At 41.1% G+C, this 17,394-nt stretch overlaps 2 protein-coding genes across 5 annotated transcripts in view; one reads left to right on the forward strand and one right to left on the reverse strand.

The window, feature by feature from the left end:
- The window catches only part of LOC114652442 (gastrula zinc finger protein XlCGF26.1-like), a 188,562-nt gene extending 177,465 nt beyond the window's left edge, over positions 1–11,097 (reverse strand). Inside the window, exons 1-2 of one of the 4 annotated variants that reach the window (XR_007934969.1) lie at positions 10,546–11,097; positions 6,543–8,875 (exon numbers count right to left, since the gene is read on the reverse strand). Coding sequence is in view for 2 of the 4 variants with exons in the window: in XM_028802938.2 (XP_028658771.2) it covers positions 7,713–8,875; positions 10,546–10,960 (1,578 nt within the window). In the remaining 2 variants the exon portion in view is untranslated. Of the gene's footprint in view, positions 1–6,535; positions 8,876–10,545 lie in introns of those variants that run through there. The other 3 variants (XR_007934970.1, XM_028802938.2, XM_051927848.1) reach the window with 3 other exon arrangements.
- LOC114651545 (gastrula zinc finger protein XlCGF57.1-like) overlaps positions 1–17,394 on the forward strand; it is a 458,276-nt gene that overhangs the window by 217,639 nt on the left and 223,243 nt on the right. The gene's annotated exons all lie outside the window — the stretch shown is intronic.

A 17,394-nucleotide genomic window follows, 5' to 3' on the forward strand; every position in this document is an offset into this window, starting at 1 on the left:
TTCTGTAAGAGATTTGTTTACAGATAAGAGGATGGAGAGGTAATGAGACAATGAAAAGCACTGCTTTATGGTCAGAGAGTCCCACATCAGTGCTGTAAATGTTGGCAACAGATAGTCCAGATGTGCAGATCAGGTCCAGTATATGACCACCAGAGTTGGTGGGAAAATCAACATGTGGTGTCATGTCAAGACAGTCCAGTAAGGATAGGAAGTCATTTCTCAGTTTAGATGTGAGGATGTCAATATGGATGTTGAAATCACCAAGAAGGATGACTCTCAGGGAAAAGGAACTTAAGTGGGTTAATAGTTCAGTCAGATTGGATAAGAAGGATGCATTGTATTTTGAGGGACGATAAAGAACAATGAGTGAGACAGGACCTGATTCTGTTATTAGTTTAAGAGCCAGGCACTCAAAAGACAATGGACAGTCAATGGGGATTCGTTTGATGTTTAACTCCACTCTGACAATTACTGCGACTCCTCCGCCTTGTCTTGAGCTGCGAGGCTCTGTGTGGAAAGTGTAACCAGGTGGAGTTGCCTCTGTGAGAGACGTAAATTCGTTTGGTTTTTGCCAAGTCTCCGTTAAACACAGAATATCAAGTTTGGTGTCAGTGATGAGTTCTGACAGCACCAATGCTTTGCCATTAAGAGATCTCGAGTTAAGCAGTGCAATATTAGTCAAGTAGACTTCTTTTTGCAGAGCCGTGATCAGAGTTTATTTCCACATAATGTAAATTCGGCACACTGACGCTTCTATTTCCAGGGCCATGAGAAGGACGGCTTATTCCTGAGCAAATGCTGCCGGTGGTCTTTTCATTCACAGCCCAGCGGTGGCAGCGACCTGACCCGCGATGTACATATTTCGGGTGCTGCAAAATACCGGCGTCCTTTAGGATGTTCCAGTCAGACCATTTGCTCTGGACAAAGTGTTTAATAAGAAGGAGTTTGTCATGAGAGTATTTTAGCATGTCAGTGAGTGATACTTATCTGATACAGTAGCAGTGGAGAAGCAGCACAGCACAGCGGAGCCGGTAGGACAGGCGGGTGTGGTAGCGTAGGTGAGCGGTGATAGCATGCAGCAGAAAGCATAACAGGAGGAGGTAGCAGGATTTGGAGGTTCCAATACACAGCCACAAACAGTAACGCCTGGTAATTTCAGGTGTGATCGCCCCGGAGCCATAAACCAGGTTAGTATGAACATCAGATCAGTTCCCAGTCGTAGGGTACTGTAAGATGAAACGGGAGCAGATCAGCATAGCGAATATAATCATGGAGACAGATCATCCCGAGGTGTTAGATCACCAGGTACAAAGAAATGTTTGTAGGTCTCATCCCGTAATCCACAGACTCAGCTGTTCCCAGTCAAAGTAGAAGCACTGAAGCCCCCAACCCATTATAATGGCACAGAGCTAATAAAGCTCCCCAGAGTTGTCACAGAAGTTTCAGAATGTCCAACTCCAATACCTGTAAGGAGGATACAGGCTGCTTTGATTGTGAATAAAACAGCAGATCATCCAAAGATGATGGGGTCGGCTTTGTGGATCCTTATGTTGAATGGACGGTGTTGTTGTGTCAGCCAGTAATATCCAGAGATGATCTGCTGGACAACAGTGTGATAATGTCCACCTGCTCTGTGAGTTTCAGCTAGAACTGTCATCTGGGTAGAGGAAATGTGGATAATCAGATGTTTGTACATCGAGAAACTGCAGCAGGACTCAATAGCCAAAGAATCAGAGCAGGCATTGACAAAAAACAAATTTCATAACGGGGTCATAATGAAAATAACCAGCAGTCACCGATTAGAAGATATGACTTATATCTCGATGTTAAAACTGCAAACAAACTACAAATGGTATTTCTCTGAATTGATCATCAATCCTATGAGTCCCCACAGTGCAGTTCTTGGAGAGATGAATCCTCAGCCTCAGGCCATTGACTCAAAACTGTACAATAATTTAAAGGCGTAACGCCACAAACATCTACACTCAAAACTTTAAACGTAGATAAAGCGAGATTTGTCAGGAGCCAATAATCAGACGATGTACCATCTCCAAAATCTAGACACTGAGCCATTAATGCGGTCAAAGTGAGAATAAGCCTGAATTTATACTCACACACTGAAGCTGATTAACAGCTGAATCTTCAATCTTTGATTCTGCCTCACATGTGATGAAGGGTGTGAGGCCGAGCGTCGGTGACGTGGCACTTAATTCTAGGGAGGCAACAGTGCAACACGTCCTAACAACACAGTCAAGAAGGATAAAGATACAAAATGTCAACAGGACACACTTACAATTTAGCAGTAAAAACAGTTTATTAATTGTCAATTCATTATTAACACCAAATGCTCATGTATTAATAATCTCTAATGTACAAGGCATCCAAGAACTCAAACTAAAGAAGCAGAAACAACATTTAAAGTAAAACAAAATATCAAGAACATTCACATTGTAAGAGGCCTGGCTTATCTTTGATTAACTCTGCTGGTTATCAGATGAAACGCAGAAAGCAAGCTGATGAAATGTCGGCTAACAGGAGCGCCGCAGAACAATCCCACCACACAGGCGAGTCCTTCTGAATGAAGACAGACCAGGGAGGGCAGCTGGCTTTGTTCACGTCTTACAAGTCTGTCCTTCTCAGAGTGCCATCCACTTTGTGCTCCAGTCCCAAACTCCAAATGTGCTACGGGGTGCAGTGGGGTTACTGATCTGGAAGTGGCACTCTGTACAGGGCTGATGAATGGTGCCATAAAAATCAACAAAAGTGATTGATCACAAATGTCACAATACGTGTTTGTGTGATCTTTGTGATGACATTACAGTTTCAGAACATGCTAACTGATAAATAACAGACTTATTCAGTGCATGGTCACAGATTTGAAATCAAAAACACATGAACTCTGAAGTCTGCATGTCACGGCTGTCCTCAACAGTCCACTCAGGAGTGACTGACAGTTGTTTCCACCAATCAGCTTTTGTTTTTTGTTGTCAGTTGGTACCTGCCTTTTCAGTGCTGTCCTTTCTGATTTTGTCCTCGTCACCTCTGTCACTGAGCATATTTCATCGATGTCAACTCTTCATTTTGTTGTTTCCACTGTTTATATTTTTCTGCCTTCCTGCATTTCATGGCCAATGTACCCTTTTTCGAGAAGTCCTTGTAAGAGTCAAGCTATACTCACACATTTGAGAACATCAATGACATGAAATGTAAAAAGAGTGTTGCCAAAAAATAAAACATAAACTTACAAAATACAGAAAGTCCAAGCAGAGTGAACCAACGCCGAGTAGTGAGGGGGTCAAATGTGACCTTCAGCGGTGGGGGTACAGAAGGGGCCACTTCTGCTTTTTGGAGTTTTCTGTCAAGTAAATGAAGCCGAAGCTTTGTGTAGCTGACACTCTCTCATAGCAGAGCTTTCTAATCGTCCATCCTACTGTTGAAGTTTATTGAGCTCCTGTGGCCTCCAGCTTGTAGTCTCGACGTGAAGAAACGTTGTCTTGGGTATCGATATGAAGAAGGTGCTGAACTGAAACTGAAACCTGAACCAACACATTCGGAGTATAGAGCGTCCTTCACACACCACCACAGGATATACTGACATGGAGCAAAGGAACATCTGTTATATTTTTAGGTTAATTTATCAAATTATCAGCTGGGTCAGCAGAGATCTCTGTGTGTTTTCTGCTTTGTTTTCCCTTTTTCTCTTATATGTCAGACAATAAAATCAGTTCATTTCATTTTCATTGTGTTGTGCATTTATTATGGTGTCCCATTTTTCATAACATTATTATTATTATTATTATTATAAATAATATTCCTTCTATACATTAATTGATATTCTTCACACCTGTTGTCCCTGTGCTAACCCTAGCATGCTGCTGTGATGCCCTCTTCAGGTCTTAAACATTTCTCTTTGAACCCTGAATGTTTCATTTTATTTATATTCAGATCTTATTAAATTCCCACTTTTGGACTCACCCTTGACACACAGCTGATGAATGTGTTTGGTTTGTAAAGACTCTTATCATTTATAAATGATAACCTAAATTAGTGTAAAAGTCTTATAAAGCCCCTCTACATTGGTCTGTCATGTGACGGCTCTCTTTTTAGTCTCCTGTCCTCCTCGACTGTCCCTCCCCAGTAACTGATTGGACAGCATTTGCTGTCAGCTGATGTCACTAAATGACTTCTTCATTATCAGGGTTAAGAACGGCTGTCTGCACTCAGCCCAGGCGTATAAACGGTGCGTATGCACAGAAATGTTGCGTACGAACGTTTCCACGCTCAAATCGCGATGTATAAAACCTAAACTTGGCGTAAAGCCAGGCACATTTCCACGGTACCTCATACCCTGGCGTACACAATTGCTCCGCTCGATTTAGCAGACTGGCGGCACCCAGCGTCAAAGCAGTGCTACTGTTCCTGTGTGGTTACCCTTTCTTTCTTAGACCCACATTCCTGACGCGGCTTTATAAATACACTGAAATTAACTGCATATTGTTTATTAGTGTAATGCATCTGATTGTAATTAACCTGCAGCAATATAATGGTCCAGGGAATAGCCATAGTATTCCAAATACCATAACTGCTTTAGCGTTGTTACGCTCACTGCATCTTCTTCTTCTTTCAGCTGCTCCTGTTAAGAGTTGCCACAGTGGATCATCTTTTTCCATATTACACTCACTGCACCACTCGGAGTATTTATATCACTGTATCTGAGTGGGGAATCACAGCAGCAGCTGATCGGAAAGAGAATTATCGGTATACAATATCAAGCATTCTGCCTCAGCCACGGCAAAACGGTTCAAAGCCTTTCCTGTATGGAACTCACGGTTCAGAAACAGTTTCTATAAACGCACTCAATCAAGTGCTCCTTGTAGAACTGTTTGTACTTATAAGTACAATTATCCCACTGTAAACTTGCACTACAGTTATAAAATTGCACAACCTGTGCCACTTTATAAAGCACGCATGATGACGATATCATTTTTAAGATGAAATGCAGCAAAATATGTTGATTATAGTATACAGATAAAACTTTAACTTCCTTTAAATAATCTGTATCGTTAATAATTAAACATGTGAGGACATGGTGCCGCAGCGCAAGCAAGTTCACGGATTGCTCCTGCCTGTATTCTTATGCGACACTGTAAGGATAGACGGACAGAATTATTAAACATGTACTACAAAGATATTTCAATGTTCCTTAAACGTTTTGAAGAATCGGCATTCTAAGCTTACAGATGGCTTAACGACTATTACAGAGCTGATTGTGTAGCGATTAGGTATTTTATGAGAAAGAAAAGTAAGGACAGGAACTGGAGGTTAGTACGTTTGAAAGAGACAGTACTTCTGTAATAAATTATTTCATCGAAGGTTGCGCAAAGCACAGCAAGCAATGAGCCCCTCATAGCAAGCCTCTTGCGTGAGAGATGAATAATCACTGCGCCACCGTGTTCCCATGTTTAATAACATGCTTTCATTCCCATCATCATGAAAAAGATATCACGTATACATCTCAGTATTTTAATTATTCAGAGAGCTGTAATATCATGAATGTAATGGATTCTGTGTCCTGTCGGAGGAAGAGAAAGAACAGAAGCACGTAGTGATTCACACATGTAGAGCACATAGAAGATCACACACAGAACAAAGCATTTAACGTGCTACTTTAGTTACGATGGGATTTGAGAAACTAGTAAAATAAATGATTTTAAGATGAAGTTTATGATGTTCTACTTTAATGACAAAATAAACTACGTGATTAAACTGGAAATTTCGAGATTAAAGTTGACATTTCGTGCTTTTTTCCCCACTGTGTGCCTATTTTTTTTCTCTGTATCCTAATAAGCATTCATATAACACTCAGACGGTGGGCTACAAGTCGCCTTTTCACGCCGACCTTGATACGTGACAACTTTTTTATTTCGGGCACTGTGTGACTTTGTGAACTTTAGCATCGAGTTTCTCCGACATTATGTCACTCGGTCAACTTCCTTTTGTTGATTATACCACTGTTTAAACCAATAAATAGCATGTTTTTCCTTGACACCACTTGGTATTCGCTGAAATTCTTATATTTTCCCCCATGCTTTTCCCATTGTCTTTTCACGGAAGGCTGAGCTTAAGGGCTATTTATATTGATTTGCATATTCAAAGAGGCGTAATTCTGGGAGGAGCTGGGGCGGGACAGAAGGCGCATGCACGTGCATTACTTTTCATGCTGATTGGGATTTATGTAGCGGAAGAACGTGGAAGTTTGCGTACGCACAGATTCCTGCATCTGGATTTTTCTGTGCGTATGCACATTCCCGCTTTTGTGCTTACGCCATGTTATAGTGTGAGTTCTACGCACAGCGTTATACATGAGGCCCCTGATGACATCCCAGAGACGGTACAAGTTCATTGGTATTCAGATAAGGTCCCATCTCCAAAGCTACGAAACAAAAATATTCCCCTTGTTGTCAGTGTCACCTCCTGGTAGTTGGCACTGCACTGTGGATTTGATTTGACTTCTTCATTTATTTTTTATTATTACATTGAACTTTTTCAGTTGTGTTCTGTGGTTGAAGTTGTTATCACCGCACAGTACTGTTGCTACCTCATTCTGTTGTCTGGTGTTTGTATTGTTCACCATCTTATGTCACAGCACTGGTGCAGAGATGAGCAGTCCCTGTATGGTTGACGTCCTGGCAGTACAGTTTCTGAGTCCTTCATGAAATCTTACGCGTTGCTGATGATTGCTGTTACAGGAGGACCACTTTCAACATTCAGAACAGCTAACAGGATTACCACAAGTAAGACAGTCATTTATGACAATGAAGACCACTGCTGTCTGAAAAGCGTTAACCACATTTAGGACAACAATGAGATTTTTTTTCTTGCATCTCTAAGTTGTTGAAGAAGATTCTTACTGTTTGTGAAATATGTGTTGTATTGCAGTGTGTTCACTCCAGTGTGAATTCATATGTGGCTCTGAGGTTACCTTACATCTACGATCTGTTTGCCACTTTCTGTGTTTTCTCTGTTTCTTTTATGTACCTATTAACTACTTTAAAATGGAGTCCTTTACCGCATTCCGAAGATTTTTGTTTATTTTTTATTTTGCCTGTGCAGCCAAAAGAAATATCATTTGAAATTTCTTGGACAGGCTTTACTCCAATATGACTTTGTGTGTGTCTCAGAAAATTTCTTCTAAAAGAGAACCCTTTACCACATTCAGAACAGGTGTACTGCTTCTCTCCAGTGGGAATCCTTCTGTGGCACCGAAGTGTACTTGGACGTGAGAATCGTTTGCCACACTCTGGCCAGCAATAAGGTTTCTCTCCAGAGTGAATTCTCATGTTGTCTTTAAGGGTCCTGCAGTCTGAGAAAAGCTTGCCACATTCAGAACAGCTTACTTTCTTACAAGAATGAATCACGTTATGATTGTGAAGAGCATTGTTATATGAGAACCACATTCCACATTCACTACAACTATAAGGCTTCTGTCCCGTATGACTTCTCATGTGATTATAAAGAGAATTAAGGCGTGAGAATTGTTTGCCACACTCCAAGCAACTGTGAGGTTTCTGTCCAGTGTGAAGTCTGATGTGACTCGGTAGGGTACTTTGTTGTGAGAACTGCTCATCACATTGAGGACAACAATAAGGTTTCTCGCCACTGTGAGTTCAGATGATGGACTGAAGTGAGCATAAATATAAGAATCGTTTCCCTCATTCAGAACAGCCATAAGATTTTTCTTCATTATGGATTGTGGTATGTGAAAGAAGAACGTTCTGTCTTTCAATACATTTGCCATATTCAGAACATACATACTGCTTTTTCTCTCCATTGTGAGTTTTTGCGTGCCTTTGTAAACTGCTAATGTTGAAAAACCTTTTTCCACATTGAGAACAGCAATATGGCTTCTCTCCAGTATGAATTTGTGTGTGCCTTTGAGAACTGCGTTTGTCAGAAAACTGTTTGCCACATTCTTCACAACAATGAGGTTTTTCTCCTGTGTGGATTCTTCTGTGCCTCTGAAGACTGCTTATACGTGAGAACGACTTACCACATTCTGGACAACAATGAGGTTTCTCTCCTGTGTGGATTCTTCTATGACTCTGAAGATTGCTGCTCCTTGAGAAGGACTTGCCACATTCTGAACAGTAATGAGGTTTTTCTCCTATGTGAATTGTTTTGTGCAACTGAAATTCACTTCTCCATGAGAACGATTTACCACATTCTGGAAAACAATGAGGTTTTTCTCCTGTGTGGATTCTTCTGTGCCTATGAAGACTGCTTATACGTGAGAATGACTTACCACATTCTGGACAGCAATGAGGTTTTTCTCCTGTGTGAATTCTTCTGTGCATCTTAAGAACGCTTATTTGTGAGAATGAATTACCACATTCTGGACAACAATGAGGTTTTTCTCCTATGTGGATTGTTATGTGCCTCTGAAGACTACTTATACGTGAGAATGACTTACCACATTCAGGACAGCAATGAGGTTTTTCTCCTGTGTGAATTATTCTGTGTCTTTGAAGACAGCTTCTCCTTAAGAATGATTTACCACATTCATGACAACAATATGGTTTTTCTCCAGTGTGAATCTTCATATGCTTATTTAGATGACTTTTCCGTGCGAATTGTTTGCCACATTCCAAACAACATTTTTTTCCAGGATTAATTTGAATTTCTTTCTCCACTTGCTGTCGGTCAGTTTTGATGTCTTCTGTCTGTGTTACTCCAGTAACAGGTAGAGAACTGCACTGCAAAAAGGCTGCTGTCAGGGTCTCTGATCGTCTTGCTGATTTCTTCATACCTTTCTCTTTGCATTGAAGAGAGCGCTGACCAAATGAAGGTGGAGAGAAGCTGCCATTCTTCTGTAAATCTGAAATAACACAAACATTTTTACAATTACTACAATTATTATTTTCCTGACATATTTATCCAAGGTGACTTACAATATCTGAGACACAATTAGTTACATTTTTCTATTTCTTTCAAATGGAGCACAGGTAGGTCACGTGACTTGCTCAAGGTCGCATGGTGTCAATAGTTGAATTTGAACCTGGAACTTCAGGGTTTGATGTCCAAATTCCTAACCACTACCTGAGTTTTAAAATAAATGACAAAGTACAAGTAAAGTGGTGGCACAATGGTTAGAGTTCCTTCCTCACACTGAGGTGCCATTTATAGTCTGGCCACTCCGTCTGTGGTCTTTACATGTTCTGGTGCTGTCTGTTCAATTTCTTCACCTTTCTCTCACATGTGAAAGACAGGCCTGATCTGATCAATCGATCACAAATCAAAATCAGTCAATTTTCACACCAAATGACATGACCGAGATCAGCAAATTACTGGATCTTAACATTTGATCTTGAATGATAAAAAGCATGTAAGACAAAGTTCCAACATTACCAAATGTTAGATCCACGATTCCATCTGCCAGTGAGTGTTTGTTGACTGATTTATTTGTATAATTAATTAGCTGGGCATTAGATGTTTGACTAAAATCCCTTTCATTAGCCTTTCAGTGAATGTGTAGGTAGATGGGAGGAAAGGGTCAAATATCAGCTCTAAAGACTCAGATCAGAGCCTTCCTACCCAATAATGTGTCTGAATTTGGTTTTTCTCTTCTTAATCGTAATGTATGTGATGATATTTACATCCTCTAGAACCTAATATGGCCTACAAATAAACATTCAAATCTATCCGCTTGTGTTAGGGGGCCACAGTGTTTAGCACAACTGCTTTATTGTTCAGGTGTCCTGGGGTCAAATCCTGCCCAGAGTTGTTCTACACAGGGCCTCTGAATGGCGTTTGTGGTTATTCTGGTTCTTCCCCTCATCCCCAAAAACATGCAGGTGAAGTGGAGTGGAGACTCGAAATTGACTCGATGTGACTGTGGGAGAAGGAAGGGCCCAAGTTCATCTCCAAGTGAAGATTTCACACCACTGCCAACTTGTCCAGGCCATGCTGCCCCATCAAGTTCAGGCTGAAAGCAGAACACTGGATGCTGAAAGAAGACCCTGAGACCCCCGAATATCATCACGGTTCGTACGTCAAAGTGCATGAGATTACCATTAGAAAGATGAGGCACATATTAGGTGTGCACTTGCGTGAGCAAATTCACTCTTATTTAGTGCATAGGGATGAGGATTGTATTCTTACTAATTTATTTCTTTTTGTGGACATTTCTGCCTTAACTGCCGCACAATTTAAGAAATATACACGTCTTTAACAAAATATGACTTTTGATATTCTCATTGAACATAATGAGCTGTTGGCCTAACATACATCACAGCTTCATTCAAAGCCTCACGATGTTCAAGTCATGTGATGAACACTTTAGATTTTTCCTTATTCACCCAAGTTTTTCTAATTTATCATTTATTAGGTAACCAATTGTTTGTTATCACGCACCTGTGCAGGTGGTCTTTATCCAAACTCAATCAACCGTATTTTCCACTCTCATTTCAATCTTCTAAAAACATTAAAGCACCCCCCATTAGAATTAATAAATGTTCTTATTCTTTTATATTTAATCACATTACTCACTTATTCCAACACTCCCAGGTGACTCTTCTCCTTCTCTCCCATTTCCCTCGGTGATTTTCTCTTCAGACTCCGATAACTCTGATTTCAGCTCTGCCGAATTCTCCTGTGTAGCCAGTCGTCCCGTATTAGTGGACCAGGGCTGTAAACTGGATGGAGATTCTTCACAGGCATCTTGTTTGTAAATATTCTCAATTTCATGCTTTTGAAGTTCAAGACCAATGGAGAAATCATTCAAATCCTCAGCTTTAATGGCAGCAGTCACCCCCTTGCACTCCTCCTCCTCTTTAAAAACTGAAATTCTTTCTTCATGATCCTCCAGCTTCACACACACATCCTCTGTTGTGAGCCACTCACAGTCCTCTTCTTTAATGTCCACCATTCTTTCATCCACGCCATCTTCTTTGGCAGAGGCCATGCTCTGTGAGAAACTCTTCTCTCTGTTTAAGTGTCTGCCCTTGCCCTTCTCTTCTCAGATTCACTTCTCACATGGACAGCCCTGAGCTGGAGGCCATTAGACACCTGAGTGTATGGCCATGTGAAATGGAAAAGCCCTGTGAAAATAAAAGTGGTAGAATTAACTTCATAAAGTCAGTAAAAATAATGAGCAGACTTCAGAGTCACAGTGCCCTCAATAACCACCTAAATCTGAACACCAGCAAAACCAAGGAGCTGGACATGGATGTTAGGAGACCCAGGCCCCTCCTGGACCCCGTGATTATCAGAGGTGACTGTGTGCAGAGGGTGCAGACCTATAAATACCTGGGAGTGCAGCTGGATGATAAATTGGACTGGACTGCCAATACTGATGCTTTGTGAATTAAAACACTCTAGACGAGAACAGGCCATTCAGCCCAACAAAGCTCGCCAGTCCTATCCACTTATTTCTTCCAAAAAAACATCAAGTCGAGTTTTGAAAGTCCCCAACGTCTTACTGTCCACCACACTATATGGTAGCTTATTCCAAGTGTCTATCGTTCTTTGTGTAAAGAAAAACTTCCTAATGTATGTGCGAAATTTACCCCTAACAAGTTTCCAGCTGTGTTCCCGTGTTCTTCATGAACTCATTTTAAAATAACAGTCTCGATCCACTGGACTAACACTTCAATCATGTCACCTCTTAATCTTCTTTTGCTTAAACCGTAAAGGCTCAGCTCTTTCAATCTTTTCTCATAATTCAACTTCTCATAAGGTGTACTCTCAATTTTCCGACCGCTCATCGTGTATTCAAACCTCACATTTTTACTTCCTATGTGTAATACTTTACATTTACTGACATTAAATTTTTAAATTTCATCTGCCACAAATCTTCCCAAGCCTGTATGCTATCTAAGTCCTTCTGTAATGATATAATGGATTCCAAATTATCTGCTAATCCACCTATCTTGGTATCATCTGCAACCTTAACCAGCTTGTTACTTATATTCCTATCTAAATCATGTATATATATTAGAAATAGCAGCGACCCTAGGATTGACCCCTGCTGGTCGCCACTCTTAACATCGGCCAGTTCTGATGAGGTTCCTCGCACCATCACCCTTTGCTTCCTGTGTCTGAGCCAATTCTGTACCCACCTACAAACATCACCCTGAACTCCCACTTCTTTTAATTTGATGCCCAACCTCTCGTGTGGCACCTTATCAAATGCTTTCTGAAAGTCCAGATTAATAATATTATCTGCTCCACTTTGATCGTATCCTTTTGTTGCCTCCTCATAGAATACCAGCATGTTAGTAAAACACGTCCTCCATCTTCTGACCCCGCGCTGACTGTTCCTAATAACTCCTGTCTTTGCCAGGTGTTGCTCAATCTTATCCTTAATAATTCCTTCCATTAATTTTCCTGTGATGTTTCATGTTAAGCTTACTGGCCTATAGTTGCTCTGATCTGCCCTGTCACCCTTTTTATATAATGGGATGATATTTGCCATTTTCCAGTCCTTCAGAATCTCTCCATTGTGCAGTGACTTCCTAAAAATGTGTCAAGGGTTTATATCTGTACTCACTAGCCTCCTTAAGAACTCGAGGGTAAATATTATCTGGTCCTGGTGATTTGTTTGATTTCAGCTTATTTAATCTGAGCAGCTCTTCTCTCTTTACATTTCCAAATCCCTCAGTACCTCCTTAGTAGTTCCTGTTACCTCTGGAGGTTATCCAGTTGCTCAGTTGTAAACACTTCAGAAAAATATAAGTTTAGGGCATCAGCTATTTCACTGTTTGTATCTTTTAATTCCCCTTTACTATTCCTGATGCACTTGACCTCCTCCTTGACTGTTCTTTTACTACTAAAACACTGAAAGAATCTCTTAGGGTAGTCTTTCTCCTTATCTGCTATATTCCTCTCCAACTGTCTTTTAGTCTCCCTGATATCCTTCTTAATGATTGCCCTCATATTCTCATACGCTCTACGATTCACTTTGCAGTCATTAGTCTTATATGCTTTATAAAGCAGTTTTTTCCTTTGCAACTTCATTTTTAAATCTTTATTAATCCACCATGGAGTTTTTTTTAAGTTTCCTATTAATTCCAAATTTAGGTCTGTATCTGTCCTGCATTAAATGTCAAACATTTTTAAACCTGTTCCACTGCTCCTCGACTGTCTCCACACTTAAAAGCTTATCCCAGTGTATCCTACTTAGACTTTGTCAAATCTGCTCAAAATTAGCCCTACCAAAGTTCAACTTAACAATTTTAGTCTTTACATCTGTACAAAATACAGAGAATTGTATTACATTATGGTCATGTGACCCTGGTGGTCCAAGCACCTCTACACCCTCAATTCTGTCCTGATTATTACAAAATACTAAATCCAGACAGGCTTCACTCCATGTTGGTGCTTTAACATGCTGTGTTAGAAAACAGTCACTGTTAACTTCTAAAAACTCCTGCTCTTGTGCTCCTCCATCTGCCAGGTTATCCCAGTTAATATTTGGGTAATTAAAGTCCCCCATGACTATAATATCTCCCTGTAAACTTGCCTTTTTTGATATTAGTAACAGGATGTGTGTTGAAGTTACTGTCTGAATTGGATGGTCTATAACACACTTCTACAATAAGACCTCTTACCCTAATATTTTCCAGGTGAAGCCACATGTCCTCACTAAGATGGGGCTCACCACCCAACTGAAGAGGACTTACATTTAAATCCTGATGGCATAAACAGCAACCCCACCTCCTTTTCTGTTCTGTCTATCCTTCCTAATAATGTGTATCCCTCTATGTTACACTCATCCCCATCTTTGTTATTTAGCCAGGTTTCAGTTATTGCTATAATATCATAATTATGCTCTGCTACATACGACTCCAGCTCACTTACCTTATTTTTGATACTTCTAACATTAAGATAAGCTATTTTTAATGTGTTACTCCTTCTACATTTAAATGTTTGCTTAGAATTTACATTACTGTGCATTTTTATTTCTACACCATTGTTTGTTCCTCCATGTATAGATCTAAACCTGGCCTGTCCTAAACTCCCTGCCCCACCAATCGTTGACTAGCCTACACATATGCCTCCCCAATACATTGGTGCCCCTCCAGTTCAGATATAACCCATCACGGTGTAACAGGTCCCATCTGTTCCAAAAGGAGTCCCAATGCCCCATAAACCTATACCCTTCTACCCTGCACCAAGATCTGAGCCACACGTTAAACCTTCTAATCTCCTCAGTCTTACCTGGACTGGTGAGTGGCACAGGTAGAACTTCAGAGAAGACTAACTTGTCAGTTCTGCTCCTCAGCTTAGTACCTAAATCTTTGAATTTGGATCGCAGAACTGACTGAGTACCCTTATGTATGTCATTTGTTTCAACATGGACAATGGCAACTGGATACACCCCCGCTCTGGCCAAGAGCCTATCCACCCTTCCAGGGAGGTTCCCCACCTGTGTACCCGGAAGGCAACACACCGAGCGAGACTCTCTCTCTCTGGAGCACACCTGTGCTTCAATCCCCGTAATGATCGAGTCCCCAACTATCACTACCTCTCTCTTTTTGGGAACTGGTTTTGAGGTGTCCCGTTGGGGCTCCTCATCCCTGCCTACCACCTCAGAATTATCAGAGACACCATCCAGCTATGCAAGGACATGATAACGGTTTGACTCTTCTAATTCTGGGGTTGATGCCATTGGACAGTGTGCACCCTTTATCTTACGCCTTGTGACCGTGACCCACCTATTTCTACCTGTCTTGTCTGGAATCTCCTCCCGTGCCACCTTGGGGTGCACACTATCTCTCTAAACGACACCTGGGCCAAGTCTACCAATTCACTATTACAACGCAGGTCAGTTCAGTGACCCTGAGCTCGAAGTGCTGGATCAGCTGGCATCTCCTGCAGATGTGGCCCTCATAGACAACTGGCTCTTCCAAACCATCATCTAAAGGAGTCCAACATCCAACAGGACTTGCATTGCACTGGTCTCATTATTCAAATTTGATTTGAGATTAGTAAAATGACTTAACTTTCTCTTTTTTTTTCTTAAAATTAAATTTCTTCTTCTTTCGGCTGCTCCTTAACTTAAATGGTAACACTAAGATCTGCTTCAGATATTTTACACCTTCTGTCCCCTTAAGCTCCTGTACTATTCTCCCTCTCAGCTGCCTGCTATTTGTCTTTCTATGAAGTTAACTTTACTTTTACTTGTGCAAGAGAGGACAGAGCCAACTATACTTCCTTAGAAGGCTGGCGTCCTTCAACATCAGTAATAAGATGCTGCAGATGTTCTATCAGACGGTTGTGGTGAGCGCACTCTTCTATGAAGTGGTGTGCTGGGGAGGCAGCATAAAGAAGAAAGACGCCTCACGCCTGGACAAACTGGTAAGGGAGGCAGGCTCTATTGTTGTCATGGAGCTGAACAGTTTGACATCTGTGGCTGAGCGACGGGCACTGAGCAGGCTCCTGTCAATCATGGAGAATCCACTGCATCCACTGAAAAGAATCATCTCCAGACAGAGGAGCATCTTCAGAGACAGACTGCTGTCACCGTCCTGCTCCACTGACAGACTGAGGAGATTGTTACTCTATCACACTATGTGACTCTTCAATTCCACTCGGGCGGGTAAACGTTAACATTGTACAAAGTTATTGTCTGTTATACTTGCCTCTCACTCCCCACCTTGCAATTTTTAACTTGCACTGTGTTTTTATCAGTATGCTGCTGCTGGAGTATGTGAACTTCCCCTTGGGGATTAATAAAGTATCTATCTATTTGTAAGGTTTGGGTCAAGGACACATTTTTCTTGATTTCCTCCTCTGCCTCACAGTTTAAAATCAGAAATCCAACAATTCAGATGTGATCAAAGTGCATTGCATACTTTCATTTGCATACGTTTTAGTCCCACCATGTAGATATGACAACACTTTATCTACATGGCACCATCACGTTTAGACACAGCAATGGCAGGTCTATTAAAGCCGTCATATTTAGGACTTTGTTAGCTATAGACTGACATGAACGTCAAACAGGAGTACGGGGTCTTCACCTCATTGACACATTCACACGTTTCAGTGCAGTAAGTGTTGTAAAGACAAAGAGACCATCAGAAATTGTGACACAATTCATTCATTCGTTCTCAGATAAGTGGAGATGGAGCTCCTCAGAAAGTACTTAGTGATAATGGTGGGGAATCAGAGAGATGGCCGAGAATTTTAACATTGAAACAAAGACCACCGCTGCATACAGTCCCTGAGGTAATGGACTACCTGAGAGACACAATCACACACTCACAGAAATTACAGTCATACCTCACCTATTGTAGGGGTTACGTTCCAGAAGCCCCCCACGAAAGGTGAAAATCCGCAAAGTAAAAACCATACGTTTATATGGTAATTTTTATATATTTTAAGCCTCTTATAAGCTCTCCCACACTCTTATAAACATTTCCCGCACAGTTATACAGCATAAACCCTTTGTATTCTCTTAGATATTAGGTAAGATTCGTTGAAACACACTGTTAATATACAGTAAAACCTAAATATTATAGATAAGATATCGAGCGTCTCCGATATCACACGTTACATGTTATGTTACAGCCATTCCGACAGACAGGCCACCAGCAATAAATACGTACAATGCAAGAAAAACTGAATACAGTAAAATGTGCGTGCAGTGACACTAAACGTACATACATGTACTAAGTACTGTACGTAGAAAATTAATTATGATTACTCACCAACAATGACATGATGACTTGTCCGATAACGATGAGTTTAATTTTACTGCACAACAAAGGACAGCGTTACAGCTCTTCTAAAGGAGCCTCTCCAGGCGACTGTGTAGCACCGCCGTTGTTCTTCTTCCAGCACTCTTCAATCCAAATCCCTAAAGCAGATTCCATCCGGACTACTGCCTTATTACGTCCACTTACAACTCGTTTTGCGTCCTGGTTAAAGGACACTGCGGCCATAGATCTTATACTCTTTTCCTCCTTTTTAAATAAAAAGAATTGTGGACTCATTGATGCCGTAATGGTGTCCTACAGCAGTGTAGCTGTTCCCTTCCTTCTACATATCCAAAACTTTTACCTTTTCAGCAATCATTAGCATCTTCTGTTGGCACTTGGGCACGGCCCCTGAAGCAGTAGCAGGAGCAGATTGTTTGGAGCCATAACGAAGGGCTTGACTATGCACAAAGATAAACACGAAAGAGCACAAAAGTCAACTCTTTACACAGTGAAACACGTTGATGCTGAATGAGCGAGACAAGACTTCCTGGTTAACGCAGCGGAATCGAATTCGCCGCTCCGTCGCTGAGCCAATCAGCACACAGGAACTTAACTGTGTGCTCTGATTGGGTAGCTTCTCAGCCATCCGCCAATAGCGTCCCTTGTATGAAATCAACTGGGCAAACCAAAT

The sequence above is a fragment of the Erpetoichthys calabaricus genome, chromosome 5 (assembly GCF_900747795.2).
Source record: "Erpetoichthys calabaricus chromosome 5, fErpCal1.3, whole genome shotgun sequence".
NCBI lineage: Eukaryota > Metazoa > Chordata > Cladistia > Polypteriformes > Polypteridae > Erpetoichthys > Erpetoichthys calabaricus.